General features: G+C 53.9%; 1 protein-coding gene across 29 annotated transcripts in view; it reads left to right on the top strand.

Annotated features, from left to right (window-relative positions):
- The window catches only part of CELF4 (CUGBP Elav-like family member 4), a 260549-nt gene that overhangs the window by 60145 nt on the left and 185025 nt on the right, over positions 1-15379 (top strand). For all 29 annotated transcript variants that reach the window (XM_040984942.1, XM_040984941.1, XM_040984939.1 and 26 more), the window contains exon 2: positions 12958-13040. In XM_040984942.1, coding sequence (XP_040840876.1) covers positions 12958-13040 — 83 coding nt within the window. The remainder of the gene's footprint in view (positions 1-12957; positions 13041-15379) is intronic.

Genomic DNA, 15379 nt, shown 5'->3' with positions numbered 1-15379 from the left:
ACACACCACAATGTATGACTTGCTTTCGGTTCCCAGGCTGGCTACCATAGGCTCAGGTGGTGTTTCTTCTCATCTTCCTTCTCTGTATTGTCTGGTCAGACAGCAGGTGCCCCTGGTCATTCCTTGAAGGAACTGAAAGCAGCACACCTCAGAAGCCTGCCCAAGGCCCTAGGGGCTCATCTGATCCCCAGTTCCTGTACCCAGACCTGCTGGTGGAGGAAGAACAGGTAGATGCAGGATTCAAACCCAAAACTCTGCCTCTTCCTTCTTATTTTCATCCCTCTGAATCTTCCTATAGGCAAGGAAGCCACAGCCCCAGAAGTCACTGCAGCTTCCAACTTTGCTCCAGGCTATGGGTCCCCCAGTGCCTACATCCTACCTTCTCTTATATCCCATTCAGTGGCCCCCCAGGTCCTCTGCTCTCAGCCACAGTCTGTGTTTTTGGTAGCCCCAGGACCTGTGAGGTCAGCCCCATACATCACAGTATATGTAAAGCCAGAGCAGGAGTCTTAGACCAGGGTCTCAACAGATTGCGAGAGAAGGCCTACAGATGCATCTCCCATCCACCTTTCCCTGCCCTACTATTCCCAACCCCAGATCCTACAGAGCTCCAGGTGGACACAGAGTACAGCCCTATAGCTCCCAACATTTCAGAACCTGGGCTCCCTCAGCCAGCCCCACTTGCTGCCCGCCACCCACCAGGCAGGGACAGGGGGCTGGGACCCTGGATGGACTTGTCCACATCTGCCCACTGGCTGGCTCTGCCATGCCTTCCATTTGGTACCAAGCCTGGGACCAGCTCTGTCCATGCGCTGCTTCACACTTCACTTCCTACACAGCTTTGGTGGGCTTTCCATGTTGACCATGAAGTTCCACTCCCCATCAAAGGGCTGCATGGGACTCTACTATAGAGCCTGGCCTGGGGACGACTGTGTAGCCTTGTCCTCCAGTCAGTTCCCATCCCTTCTCTGTGAAAGACACACACACACACACACACACACACACACACACACACACACACACACTCACTCACTCACACACGCACACACTTCTTGCTCCCTCCTTCCTGCTCTGTGCCAGGACTGTGCAAGTTGCTAGGAACAGAGTAAGGGTCCTGCCCATTTCACAGAAAAGGAAAACTGAGGCCCAAAGACCCTTCAGCCTGTAGTCTCATGCAAACCATGTCCATCCCTCCCCCTCTGCTTTGTGATTCCCTAGCAGGCCCTGTGCCAGCAGGAGAGCAGGCCAGAGGCCAGGCAGGCAGACACAGTCCCATGACCAGGGAGTTCCCAGGGTGCTCTATAGAAGCCAACAGATTATATGGATGAGGGTACATTCCCACAGCCATCCCCTCCACCAGAAGTCAATCCCCTTCCTGCCCCAGGGCCACAGCTCAGGATCCCACCCCACCCAGGCCATCCTACCTAGAGCTACCAGATCCTGCACAGCATGTGCATGCCTGAAGCACCCACTCCTCTCCCCAGCCCACGTCCCAGGTCTTGATCATCCCTCACACTGACCCTGAGGAGCCTCTCTGGAAAAGCACAAAGCCAACTCTGCCCCATGGGTCCCTGCCAGCTCATTAATGCCCATGACAGCAGATACACGAGGTGAAAAAAAACACATGTTCATCTCAACTCAGTGAAAACACAGTTGCTCTGAGCCCCCGCAGCAGGACCCATGCTGTGCAGACGACCCAGAGAGAGTTCCTGTCCTGGGTGAGGGTGCTGGGTGGGTTACATACAGGGAGGAGGACAACACCCAGCCGTGTAAAGACCAGAGCCATTGCCATCCTGTCTCCATTGTGACTACTCTCCTAGCCACACTGCAGGCTCTCTGCTGGACCCCCACCGCCCCAGTAGGTGACGTCATTATCATTTCCCAGGCTCCAAAAGGCCATGAAAAACACTAGGGCTCCCAGGACAAGGCACAGGAGATTGTCACCCCATCTGTGTCCCACAGCACGTTCCCATGACTCCAGATATCCTGCAGCTGGTCAGAGAGCTAGGGTGTTGGATCGGGGGAGACTTGCCCAGGAACACCAACTGCGTGATGACTGAAACCTGGAAGTCCAACGTTAGCACTGTCTGTGGATGGGGAAATGGGGCAGCCTGGAGTTGTCAGAAGAGGCATTAAACAGGTGAACAAGAAAGGTCATGGGAGGGAACAAGACAAGATGGGCGGGTGGGGTGCCATTTAACCTAGCAGTTAGGGTACCCATGTCTGGCACCAAAGTGCCTGGGTTTGATGCCTGCCCGTAGCTGTTGACTCCACCTTCCTGTTAATACAGATACTGGAAGGCAGTGGTAACAGTTCAAGTGATTGAGCTCCCAAATTCCAGCAGAGATCCTGGCCCAGCCTCCCCCCCTCCCCTCTGGCATTTGGGGACTGAATCATTGAATGAGAGTTTCGTGTGTGTGTGTGTCCGTATTCTCCTTGCTTCCCAAATATATAAACATTTTAAAGATTTATTAATCTTTGTTGGAAAGGTAGATTTGCAGAGAAAAGGAAAGAGATAAAGATTTTCCACCCACTGGTTCATTCCCCAAGTTGCCACAGTGTCTGGAGCTGAGCTGATCTGAAGCCAGGAGCTTCTTTCAGGTCTCCCATGTGGGTGCAAAGTCCTAAGGATTTGGGCCAGCCTCTGCCCAGGACATAAGCAGGGAGCTGGGAAGTGGAGCAGCTGGGGCACAAACCAGTGCCCATATGTGATTCTGACATCTGCAAAGGGGAGGATTGGCCAATAGAACCATTGTGCTCAATGGAAAAGAAAAAACATGGGATTCCAGTCATATAAGAAGGGCAAGCAGGAAGGAGAGGAGAAAAAAAGGGGGAAAGAATAGAACAGAAATACAAGGAAGAACAGGGAAGAGAGAAAAGAAAACTGAAAGATGCTGAGGAAGATGTTGGGAGGTTGGAGGGCGATGCAGCTCTTCCAGATCATTCCAGAGACCTCAAACCTACCCTCCTTTGTCTGGGCACAGCCCTTTTCCCAGCAGAGCCTCCCCTCAGGGGCTTCATCCAGGACACCTCCCTGGGTGGGATCCAGGAATAACCTTCTCCACAGGGCTCCCCAGGTCAGGACTTGCATGGGCACCCTGTCCTGTCTGCATCAGAGACCTGGCTCTGAGACCTCGAGCAAGGCTTTCCTCTTGGAGGATATTGGTTCCCTCACCTGTGAAACAGGGATGACATTGTAGCCATGATGTCTAGAATTGAAATAAGCCAGACAACCCGTGGAAGCCCTCTTAGCACAGCGTGGACACATCAGCCCAGAAATCATTGACCATTATTTGTCACCAATTGTTCCTGAACGATCCTCAGCCAAGCATATGTGTTTATTGTACACTCATCACCTGTCCTTGCAGGTATAGAGTCTCCTTCAGAATAAGGGGTGTGTCTGAAAAATTGTGAGCCACCCCACAAATGGTTGTGAAATGGAGGCAGGCAGGAGGGCAGCATTCCTTCACACTATCCACAGGTGACAGCTCCTCTACTCCCAAGGCTGTCAACTGGGTTTGGGTCCCAGTCAGCCACTTGCTTGGTTCAGGTTCTTTCTCAAAGAGCTCTGTGGGAAAGGGAAGAAACAGAGCCCTGTCCCACCCCAGAGGTGACCCTTCGCATTCCACAGCTGCACCCTCACCCCAGCTGCTCCCTATGAATCCGTAAGTGTGAGGTCACCTAGAGTAGCTCCAGCCTCTCCCAGGACTGGGACCATCTGATTCTAAAGCACAGTCCAAAGTCTGTGGACAACACTTGCCAAAAAGTGGACAACACTTCCACCAGAGCATTGGAGGGATTAACTATCTGGACCCAATGTTCCAGCCATGCTTGCTGATTCCTTTTTGTGTCGCAGCTCTCAGGCTAAATGTTGTTAAATATCTGAAACTGGACCCTCCAAGAGTGATGCTGTGGGAACCCCAAGGCCAACCAGAAGAGTACCTGTTGTGGCTGAGATCACACGAGACACCCCCTACCTCGTGTGGCAGCTGGAATGCGGCCCGCCACAACTGTGAAAATTTGCTTCTCTGCTTTTAAAAAGAAAATCACATTTTCCAAGCATGGACCCTATGACATGAGACTCCTGGCAGTTGGTCCTTACAAAACAGCCTATCTTGAATGCTGAGTTTAGAATTTCTTGGTTGATGTGTTTCTAATGTTATGTTATGTTATGTTATGTTATGTTATGTTATGTTATGTTATGTTATGTTATGTTATGTTATGTTAAGTGAATTCAGGCCTGTTAAGGAGGACTCAGAGATGCCAGCTGAAATCACCTCACCTGGCAAGTGTTGAGTGGCCACCTGTGTGCCCAAAGCATGGGATGCAAGAGAGGAGAAACAGCCCTGTGCCGTGGCTGAGCTGGAGGACGCCATTACCACACACTGTCCAACCCTGCACGCATCCAAGGGTTCCACATGTGAATGTGAAAGGGTTGTTTTGAAGTGCTAGGAAGCTTGGGAGCTGCATCCCCATGAAGCAGGAAGGGACCCGAAGCTGCAGGAAGAAAATGAGCTGAAGTCCTGGGGTGATAGGGACACAGTGTGGAGGGAACAGGATTATTAGTGAGGGCAGGTCTGTCCTAAGAAGCCACAAAAGGTACCTGTAGTGTGAGCTGTTCTCCTGCCAAGGGAGAAGGGGATGTGAGGGGCCAACTCTTATCACCTACATACCCACAAGGACACCATGAGGGCAGAGCTTTCCCTTTGAGTATGTTGGGGAATGTGGGGCTCCAGGCTTGGGAGCAGTAAGATTCCTCCAAGTCTCCATCTGTATGGAAAAAATGACTCTCACTTCCATGTGAGTGAAACTCAGGGAAGGAAAATTCCATGCAGTTAAATACATTTTTAAAAAGATGTATTTATTTGAAAAGCAGAGGATAGAGAGAAGGGAAGACAGAAAGGGGTCTTTTATGAGCTGATTCACTATTCAGATGGCCACACTGACCAGCACTGACCCAGGCCAGAGCCAGGAACCCAGAACTCCATCCAGTTCTCCCACAGGGAAGGTATCCCAAACTCTTGGGCTATTTTTCATTATTTCCCAGGCATATTAGCAGGGAGCTATATCAGAAGCAGAGCAACTGGGACTCCAACAGGCACTTAGACATGAGATGCTAGTGTCAGGAGCAGTGACTTAACATGCCGTGCCAGATGTCAGCTCCAACAATTGTTTAATGAGCTCCCTCTGCAGGTATGGAGCCCACACACTACCCAGGACTGCCACTGCCATTGGCAGCTCAGATAGGGTTCCCTGTGATTTTCCCACAGATCTCATGGGGATAAACTGTGTGGCCAAGATTACTCTAGTGCTCACCACCACCTGGCAGGGCTGGACAGGGATTCAGAAGCAGAGGGGGCAAAGCAGGTGGTCTATCCCAACCTATGAAAACAAGCCTGGCCCTACTGAGTACCCACAACAATTACACTGGACTTCTGTGTGGTCACACCACCAAGTTCAGTTCCAAGAGCCAGTGACCCTCCTACCACTACCAAACCCAGCCTGATTTCCTACCCTGTTCTAACAAAATTCAGAGTGGGAAGATCTGAATTCCTCAAGTAGCTTAATCAGAAAGGGACATAAGTCAATTTCTAGGCTCAACAAAGAATTTCTCCTGTCACTTGTGTGTGTTAACAAATGCCCAATGTACATTTAAAAGCTGACCCTAACACCCAGTTAAGTACCCTCAGCAGAAATGCCCATGGCATGGCTGCCACTGACATCTAGGAGGGTAGCTATGGTCCAGGGAGGGCAGCTACCACCTTGCCCTATGCTGCTCAGATCCTACAGGAAGAGACAAGGCCATCCTGAGCCCCTTACCAAAGCAAAGGCCATGGGCAGGACGGAAGACATCTCCCACCAGGACCCCATAGTGTCTCCTCGAGGACAGCCCCTACAGTGTCCCCAGACCCTGCAAGGATTCCATGAGGAGACCTCAGGTCTCTTTTCCTGTCGTACAGCCTCTTCAAGTCTCAGCTTCTGAGCTGCCACAAGCTGATAGCACCTCAGATCTGCCACAGATGTTGGAATGATGAGCTCACGGGCATGACAGCACTTTGGCAAGTAGAAGTTCTTTGCCAAAGGAACATGGAAGGTGTGTAGCGGTGAAAGTCCTTCCTTCTCCCTGCCAGGAGTCAGCGTTGTGGATGCAGGGACAAGCCCTGTACATGTGTCACCTTGGGAAGGTTGACACCTGTGCTGCACTGGTGGCCACCTGTCCAGACCTCCCAGACCCCTTAGCCCCTCAAGAAGCTGAGGAGCTGCTTGCTGAGCCAGAGACAAGCCATCAATGTGTTGTGTCCACCTTTGATCCTTTTGCACCGTGCTGTATAAATGGAATGGCCAACTCCAGACATGTTCCTGGACAGTGTCTGGGGACACTCAGCAAAAGTTCCCCCTCCACTGTCCTGCTCCATGACCCCTGAGAGGCCCATGGCTCTCCTGAGCCAGTGAGATCTTTGGCTGAAAACCAGCTACTCTGTGCCAGCAAGAGCAGAGAAAGAGTGAGATGTGGGAGTTTTGGTCTAGATCAGGACCCCAGCACCTACCAGCCTCTGTCTTGTGGATACAAGGGGCAGGAGGGGCTGAGAAAAGGATGAGTTCCCACCACCCCTCCCCAACCCCAAGCCATCTCATGGACCAAATTCATCCCCAAATACATGCACGGTTGTAAATGGACCAGTTCTTTTCTGAGGGTTGGATTTAGAGAAGAGCCTCAACGGCATGAAGTTGCATTGCCCCTGGCCCACTGGCTTGAGGAGCCATTCACCCCTTCTCTGACTCCCGTGACACCCCTCTCCTGCCACCTGCTGTGGGGAAGATGAACAGCTGCAACCATGGGCAGGAGTGTTCTGCTGACTGGCCCAAAGCTCAGCCCTCTAGCAGGCATTGCCCCAGCCTTTCAGCTCCCTCTAACACTAGGAGCTGCATTCTCAGCCACCTGGCTCTGGTAACTGCTAGCCCACTATGCACAATACACACATGCAAGGAAGACAGCCACAGCAACCTGACTATTGGATGAGAGGGATGTCGGCAAGGCTCTAAGAGATGTCAGCCTGGGGAAGCGGAGGAAACTCTCTGCAGGAAGGGCAGGCAGGCTCCAAGGGAGAGGGAGCAAGGCAAGAGGACAGGCAACAGAGGAAAGGGTGGTGTTCTTGGGCCATATGGTGGTGAAGAAGTGAGAGAAGGCCAAGTTGTGAGCTGCAGATGGAAACTACCATCTTCTCATACAGAATAGGAAACTCTAGTACCTGCTGGACCATCAACAGGGAATCCACTGGGGCAGAGAGAGGGAGGCCCAGGCAGAAAGGCCTGGAGGGACAGGAACAGCAAGAAAAAGTTCTGGGAAGATGACAGCCAGTGTCCAGGCATACAACCATGGACCACCTGCTGATCCCCAGGTTCTGCCAAGCCCATGAGCCTATCCTCAGGTTGCTCACCATTGAAATAGGGAAATGGGGTTCAACCTGGGACATGCCCCCAAAGTGAGGCCACACAGGAATCCATAGAAAGCAGTGGTGCAGGGAAGAATTCAAGAGGTAAGGTCTGAAAGGAGGTGCAGGGCCCAAGGTGGGAGGACATTCCAAAGCGAGACCTGCTTTGTGGCTTATCTCTCTTGAGGCAGAAGGACACGTGCTCAGAAGGGCCCCTGGAGGTAGTATTTGCCCACTCACACCCCTGGGGAACACCAGCAACCCTGCTTGAAGAGCAGCTGCTCAGTTCTCCATTTCTGCCTCTCCACCCAACCCCGCAACAGCCACACCTGCTCTGTAAATCCTCCAGGTGCATCTCAGGTGCACAATGGACAAGAAGGGATACTCAGGTGAATTTCAGGCAGTGTGGCAGGCAGTGGCTAGAGATTCGGGGGCAGAGGGCCCTTCCTGGACCCCTTAAAATCAGGGAGCTCTCTCCTCAGCCCCTAGGTCTGGCTTGGGTGAGGAATCTGCCCCATCTCTTCCCTGCCCTCCAGTTTTCTCCTCTGCCACCCCTCCCCCAACCCCTCCCCCTGCCCCCCGCCAAGGCTAGCTGAACACAGGGCCTGAAGGATCTGATGTTTTATTAAAGTCCAGATCTTCCTATTCTCAGCCCACCTTCCTTTGGCTAATTCTGTAATTCAATTAGTAGGAAGCCAAGGCCCGGCTGGGGCAGGAGGAGGGAACATGTGGCGTCGGGAGCTTTCCCTCGCGTGATGATTACACCCCAGGCTTCGGAGCTGCACCGAGTTGGGCAGGAAATTGCACTTCCTTCACTTCATGGTGACAAGGGCCTTTTATCCCTGCACACGGGGGCTTTGTAAATTACTGCCATCTCCGTGCAATTAATTCTGCTGTGCTGTGTTTTTCCCCACTCATGGCCCGGGCCCCACCCACCTTCTCAGGAGGCAGCAGTAGTCCACAGGCTACCCCTGGTGGAGAGTGAAGCTGCCACCCCAACCTGCTTTCCAACCTGTCTGCCTCTCCCTGACTGAGTTCTAACCTTCCTGGCTGCAACCTCCTGCTCTCTTCCTCCCTCCTTTACTCTGCATTCCACTTCCAGTGCTCGTCAAGCAAGCTCCCTACAGCACCCCAATCATGGGTTTCCTTCCTGCATCTGTCCTCTTGTCCCCCAACATCCAGACAACTCATTCCCAGCTCCAGTTAGCTCTGCAGACACAAAAGAGCTGTCTCCGCCCTCGCAGAGCTGACCAACTGCTCAGGGACCCAGACATGGTAAACAGCAGGGACAATTGACAAAGAATGGTAAGCAGGAGAAGGTTAGGCAGCCAAGTGGGGCCAGAGTGTTCCGTGCACAGTAGAATCGGGAACAGCAGAGGGAGGTAGGGCAGTGCAGGCCAGAGGAAGGGAGACGTGATCCTTCACCCTGCACCATGCAGAGTAGGAATCCAGCACTCAGCTAATGCTGGCAGCACCATCATGTGACTTCCTACCAGGCCTGTCCTTGCTCTGCACCCCACTGTGCCCACCCTAGAGCTCTCCAAAGTGCACCCTTGCAGGTCAGGCTGCAGCCAGGTTGGGAGATAGGATGTTGATCCTCAGCTGGTGAACTGGGGACAGCCATCAGACCTAGAGAGAGGTCTTAACTCAGCCCTGGGCATGGCACCCATGGAGCTGTCTGTCACCTTGGCTCTGACCATTGGCACTCCACAGCTGGGAGGACCCCAAGAGGATGGAAGGGTGTGTGGATAGGGAGACCATAGACTAGGTCAAGAGTTCCATGCATCAAACACCAACCTCCAGACCTCAGGCTTTACAGATCAAAACCATTTCCCTGTGCTCTCTGCCTAAACTGCCTGCAAGGGTGACAGCCTGCACCTGCAGCTAGACAGGGAACTCTGAGGCTGGGTCCTGCAGCCTCGCTGGGGTCACACGTGCCAGGCAGTGGATGCCCAGGGACATAGGCTGCGGATCTCTTTGCAGGTCAGGCTCCCCGCTTCACTCACCTCCTTTTCATTCCATCCTCCTCTTTTCTTTCAGCAAAGATGGCTTTTTCTTTAAAGTTCATTATGCAAGTGATACATGAATTCATTCTGGGTCTAAATGTGTCAAAACCAACAGGGAAAAAAAGTGAAAGTCATGGGAGACAGCCCCACACCCTCCCGGCTTCCCTGCTTTCATCTCCGTGTGACTTGTAACCTCTGTCCATGGCATGCAGGTGTAGATACCCATGGCCAGGGGAGGAGTCGGGTGTTGCCATTGTACACACCAAGTCTTGTCCTGTTCTATTTTCCATGGCAGTGCATTGAGGATCATATCATCTTTTAACTGCTCTAGAGTAGTCACAGCTTCAAAATAAAAACATTCCTGCCCTAAGGGACTGTTAAATGGTTTTCAATATTTTACTATTTAGGTAGTTTCCAATTATATTTATTTATTTTTTTACTGCTACAAATCTTGCAACAGTGGACCCTGGGTCTGTCCTCTATGAGCATACAGCAAGAACACTACGCGTGAAAAATCAGGACTCAGGAGGAAATTGCTAGGAGAGTCCTGTGCCATGCCCCCCACTCTGCCCCTTCCTTCTCAGAAACTCCCAGTCCAGAGCCTGGCTCTAGCCCCTCTTGTCACAGTGACATGGCTGCTTCCCCTCACCCCTCAGAGAGTCTCATTCTGTCCCCATTTCCTCAGCCAGGGCTTTCTATGGACCCCAGCAATAAAATCCCTAGGACCCCTCCATGCACCATAGCAGAGTGAGTTTTGCAGATGCCGAGGCTGCCAAGCCATGACATTGCCTACCTCCCTGCTTCCAGACTGCCCCAGCTAACACTTCCATGAGAGTCCACCAGTGGATCGTGGATAGCCTTTGCATCAAGGATTCCTTGAGAGACACACCCCTCTAGCCCCGCCAAGGCCAGCACCCTGGGCCCACAGATGTCTCGCCATCTGCAGGCATCCCCTAATGGCAAACTCCCCTCCTTCAGTCCCCTTCCCACGCAAGCTGCTCTGCTTCCCACTCTGCCACTCCAAGGGTGTTTCCCTTGGCCAAGGAGCAGACTAGCACAGCCCAGAGACAACAGACTTAGGAGCTGCTGAGCCCAGCTTTACCTTTCCAGGAGAGCCTTAAATGAGCCTAGCAGTCCATCCTGCTGGAAGGCAGGGGTGGGCACTGCTGCATCCGACTCAATCTGCTGAAGAGGAAGTGTGGGGAGGAGCCTTCCTCCCACGAGGGCAGGGGGGCACAGGAGCCTTGTACCCCTCTCACCTCCTGCCTCACGACAGGGAATGGCTGCACACCCCACCATAGGCAAGAAAGGCAGTGGGGCACAGAAGCCTCACCTCCTGCATCATGACAGGGAATGGCTGCACACCCCACTGTAAGCCAAGAGCAGGCTCTCCAGATGGGCTTCATCTTAACTGACCAGCAGGCAAAATTGCTGCCCCCTGGTATCCATAAGGATATCAGGGTTCAGAGAGAGGGACAGTGATGGGCTCGCCCAGTGGCCTGTCCAGGGGACAGTTCAGGGAACACAATGACATGGGATGGGGTGGGCTCACAGCATCTTGGGGACCCTGAACGACCCTGGTTCACAAGAGAGCCATGAGCTCTCTCTCTCATAGTTCCTGAAATCAGGACAAACACAGCAGATTTTTTTTCCCCTCTAATTTTTTCCCTTGTTATCTTGGGCATGGAAGCAGGATGGTCATTTCCTCCCCCACCGCCAAGCCTGCCACTGACCTTGTCCCAAGCTGGCTTGCCTGCGTGCAGCTGAGGCCGTGGCAGCCTCCCGCTGCAGGCAAAGGACAAGGCCAACAAGGGGACGGGAGGAGTGACGCCCCCGGGAGAGCCAGGCGGCAGCACGAGGGACGACGTCATAGGGCCGCTGACCGCTATTCATTTCAGTCTCTGGTGTCTCCATCAATAACCGTCTGCCAGTGACCAGGAGCGGGGGGTGCGGGCAGGGTGATGTGGGATCTGGCCACATCAGATGGAAGGAGAGCAAGGCTTCTTGGCTGCCCAGGAGGTGAGGAAGGCAGACTTGCACTGGGAAGTGAACACCCCAGTCTCTTCTTTCTCCAATTCTGCTTTCCTGCCTTCCAACATCCTATCTGGAGCTGGGAGGGAAGGGAGGTGGGCAGGAGCACATTCTCTGCAGGAAGATGGGGTATTGGGCACAAGCTGGCTGCAGCATCAGCCAGAGCAGGGTACACAGGAGTAGGCGGTGGCTGGTGCCCTGGGCTGACACAGACACCAGTAGCTTGTAAGTGACATGACAAAAGCCCCCTCCGGGCTGGACACAGAGCAGATCCTTGGGAAACAGAGGACAATGTGTGGGCCTGCTGTGTGGCCTGCAGCCAGGAGGCTGCTGCTGCCTCGGCTGCAGCAGCCAAGGAAGGCTGCCTGGAGTAGGCAGAACTACCACATTCTCCAAGGATGCATAGAGCCAGGAGAGGTGAAAATGGAGAGGGTCTGAGAGTAGGGGAATGGAGGAGCAGGTGCGTGCAGGTTGTTCAGGGTACAGACAGGAGCAGGGTGCCAGTCTGAGGCCCTGAGTGGTCTTACAAAGCCTCAGGCCACTCTTGTGCCTGCTTTCACTAACATGGGTTTTCAGACTTGACCCCTAGGCCAGTGACATCTGCAGGCAAATAAAAGTGAAGCCTGACTCAGAACAGCTAAAAAGGCTGTGCACCTCCCCCAGAACGGCCAGCCTCAGAGTTAACCCACTGCCCTGGAGTTGACCCACTGCCCTGGCTGGACCAGCTCTCTGGTGAGCAGGTCCTGTGGGCCATGATCAGAATCATTCAGTGGGAGAATTAGACGGGGGCTGGGCCACCGTGGTGGTCGCCCTGGCTCAAGCTGCTCCATACATAGACACGAAGACAGAGGCCAGGCAGGGGTGAGGCCATCATGTGGAAAATCAAGGCAGGGGCTTCACCTCCAAGGGCTGGGCAGCCCCAGAAACCCTCTCTGAACCAGTGGACCGCCACAAGGACCTTGGCTGAGCTGACAACAGGGATTGGAGCAGGGGACAGTGGACTGCCCCATCCACTTTTTCAGGACAGCCAGGCCTGCGTCTTCCTCACAGATGGACATGGGCAACTGGAGGTGCTGGAGGTGAGGGAGCCCAGACGCCCCCTCGTGGGACGTGCAGGGGCTGGGCTGGAACTGACGGAAGCACTCCCCGAGGGAGGCGTGGAGGGAGGGCAGAGTGGAGGCACCTGGCCACGAGGACTGGGCCGCCAGACCCACCGGTAGGGAGAGCGGAGAGATGCAGAGTGGTGAGTCGGAGAGCGGAGGGAGCAAGCTAGAAAAGCAAGGGAGGGCCGCGAGGCAGACGCCCGGGGACGCAGAGAGGCAAGGAAGCTCCCAGTGGAGTGTGCTGGGCGACAGAGGTGGGAGACGCACCGGGGCGGGTGGGGCCCGGGAGCCGGGGGTGACGACGACGGCTCCGGGGGCACGGCGGCAGGCGGTGGCGGTGCGGGACGCTCCACTGACCCTTGTCGGCTTTGCTTCCCTCCTCAGGCTGCGCTTTCCTCACCTACTGCGAACGTGAGTCGGCACTGAAGGCCCAGAGCGCGCTGCACGAGCAGAAGACCCTGCCCGGGGTAAGTGGCGGCGGGCGCGGCGCGAGCGGCCTACGCGCCGACAGGGGGCGACGGCGGGAGGCCGCGCCGGCGGGAGGCCGCGCGTGCGCGCCCGGCCCGGCCCCGCCGGCCACCGCCGTCCAGGGTCACGGCGCCCGGGGCCAGCGGCCGCCCGGGGCCAGCGGCCGGCGTGGGGAGAGTGGGAGGCCCAGCTGGAGGCGCGTCCAGGCGGCCGCGGGCTGGGGCTGAGCTGGGGGGCTGGGGAGGCCTCCCCTCCGAGCAGGCGGCGGCGGCGCCCAGTGAGATCACCGCGGTTTATTTAAGGAGCCAGCCCTCGTCTTTGATAAACTATCGCGCCTCGGCGCTGGTTTATAGCTTCTGTGCGGGGGAGAAGAGAATTATTTATGGCCCCCCTAACTGGGTGTGATATCAGCCATGGCTATTATCGAGGCTAGTTCATCACCATAAAATAAGAAGTGTTCCTCGGGTCAAGGGTCCGCGCGGTCTCTCCTGCGGGTTCAGAGAGCTGGGGGGGCGGTGGCGGCGGCGGGAGTGTGGGGGGAGGGAGTGCGGTGTGGAGAGATATACGGCTGCTGGGTATCTAAAGATAAATGGAAAGATGCGTGTTTGCGGGCATAATTTAAAGAATTTATAAATAGACGGTGCTTTCGCTCCCACGGTGGGCCCTGCGGGGTAGCACGTGTGTTTTATGGGTATGCACACCCATGCTTGCACAGGCATGTTTACATTCTTAGCAAGCAGCCCGTATGTAAACACACGTTTCCATTTCTGCCCCACGGCGGGAAAGGTTAACCAGGTGACTGTGGGAGGCCACCAGAGGAGTTGCAGTCCACGGCGGGGGTGGGGTGGGGAGTGGCAGGGGGTGGGCAGCCGTCCCTCTGCCTGGGAGAGCTTTCCTTAGTCGTTTAGGGCTGGGGAGTGTTGAATGGAACCAGCCGTCCTCTTGTGAAGACAGCCTTTGTATTGCATTTGGGTGTTTGTGATTGCAAAGCACGAGGCTGAGTCATCTTAATAACATATCCGCGAATGCAAATGTATGGAAATGGAGCGGCGAGCGGCACGCAGAGCAGACTTCGCGTGGAGCCCAGCTCCGGTGGGGTGGCGGGTCCCCGGTTGGTTATTCAGCAGCGCGACTCCGTGCACATATATTATAGTAATTACTTTCTGGGTGCCCTCTGTAAGATGGCAGAAATATGCCCCGTATCGCCCCATGTTATGTGTGAAGCATAAAGCCATATTGTAGGATAATCAAAGGCTTCTGAGAAAGGTTTGTGCTGATTAATAAACTGTTTATGGTACTTTGTTTTGGGGGAGATTGTGATAGATCTTTTAGAGCCACCCAAATGGAATAGAAAATACCACATTTTCTAGGAGGCCCTTCATCAGCTCGAGAGAGATTGCTGGGGAGTTTCGTGATGGCTGAAAGCTGGAATCAGATGGGGAAATAGAACGAGAGAGGGAGGGCTGGTGTTGGGGGCAGGGGAAGCTTAGGGCTTTGAACAGGGAGAGACTGGCAACTGGGAAAATTTGAGTAGCAAGTGTGGATTGTTGGGGCTCTATCATTAAGTTGTGGTTGTTTATTTTACATATAATAGCATAGCTAAATGATGGAGTGTATTAGTTCTTTAATAATTTATAGAAATACTTTGATGTTGCAGTAATTACATTAAAGGTCACATATCAAAGGTAATTTGGTTGAGCAGCTGTGATGGTTTCTCAGAAGCAATCAATATCACTGTCCGTGGTGCTGATTTCACCAAGGGGCCTGCCAGATTGAAGAAGGCTTATTACCAGGCAGAAAAGCCCAGGGGAAATCAGAGGCACATTGGAGGGACGCACCAGCCCCCCCCTTCCACCGATAATTAACACTGTTCCCCATAATCTGTGCTAATCCGTCATACTGAGAGATCCAGTGGCATTTTTCCGAAATCACATAGACAAGTTGGGCAAGTTTGCAGTAACGGGTAAAAAAAAAAAAGAAACACTGATGTATGGGGGGGCAAAAAGGAGAGGGTGAGGGGCGAGGCCAGCTGCAGGGCTAAGCTGTAGATCAAGCGTCACACAGCTCCTTGGGCAGGTACTATCTGTGGCAAGAGGGACAGAGTGCAAAGATGGGACTGGGGCTCAGAGCTCCAAGGATACCGCATGCTGCACACACATGTGCATGAGTGAGAAAATGACCAAGTAAAAAGTATGCTGAGTCCAGAAACCAGAACTGGTGGTACTCTTGCTGGCTGGTTCTCCGCTGTGAGATCAAAGAAAGTGTGCCACTAGCAAATGCTGGGACAGGATCAAGCAAAAATGTTCTCTTCCCGCCAAGTCAAAGGTGTTGTTACAAG

This window comes from Ochotona curzoniae, unplaced genomic scaffold (assembly GCF_017591425.1).
Source record: "Ochotona curzoniae isolate NIBS_2020 unplaced genomic scaffold, NIBS_Ocur_1.0 contig_43, whole genome shotgun sequence".
NCBI lineage: Eukaryota > Metazoa > Chordata > Mammalia > Lagomorpha > Ochotonidae > Ochotona > Ochotona curzoniae.
Note: the sequence above shows the minus strand (reverse complement) of the source record. Positions and strands in the feature narration are given on the sequence as shown.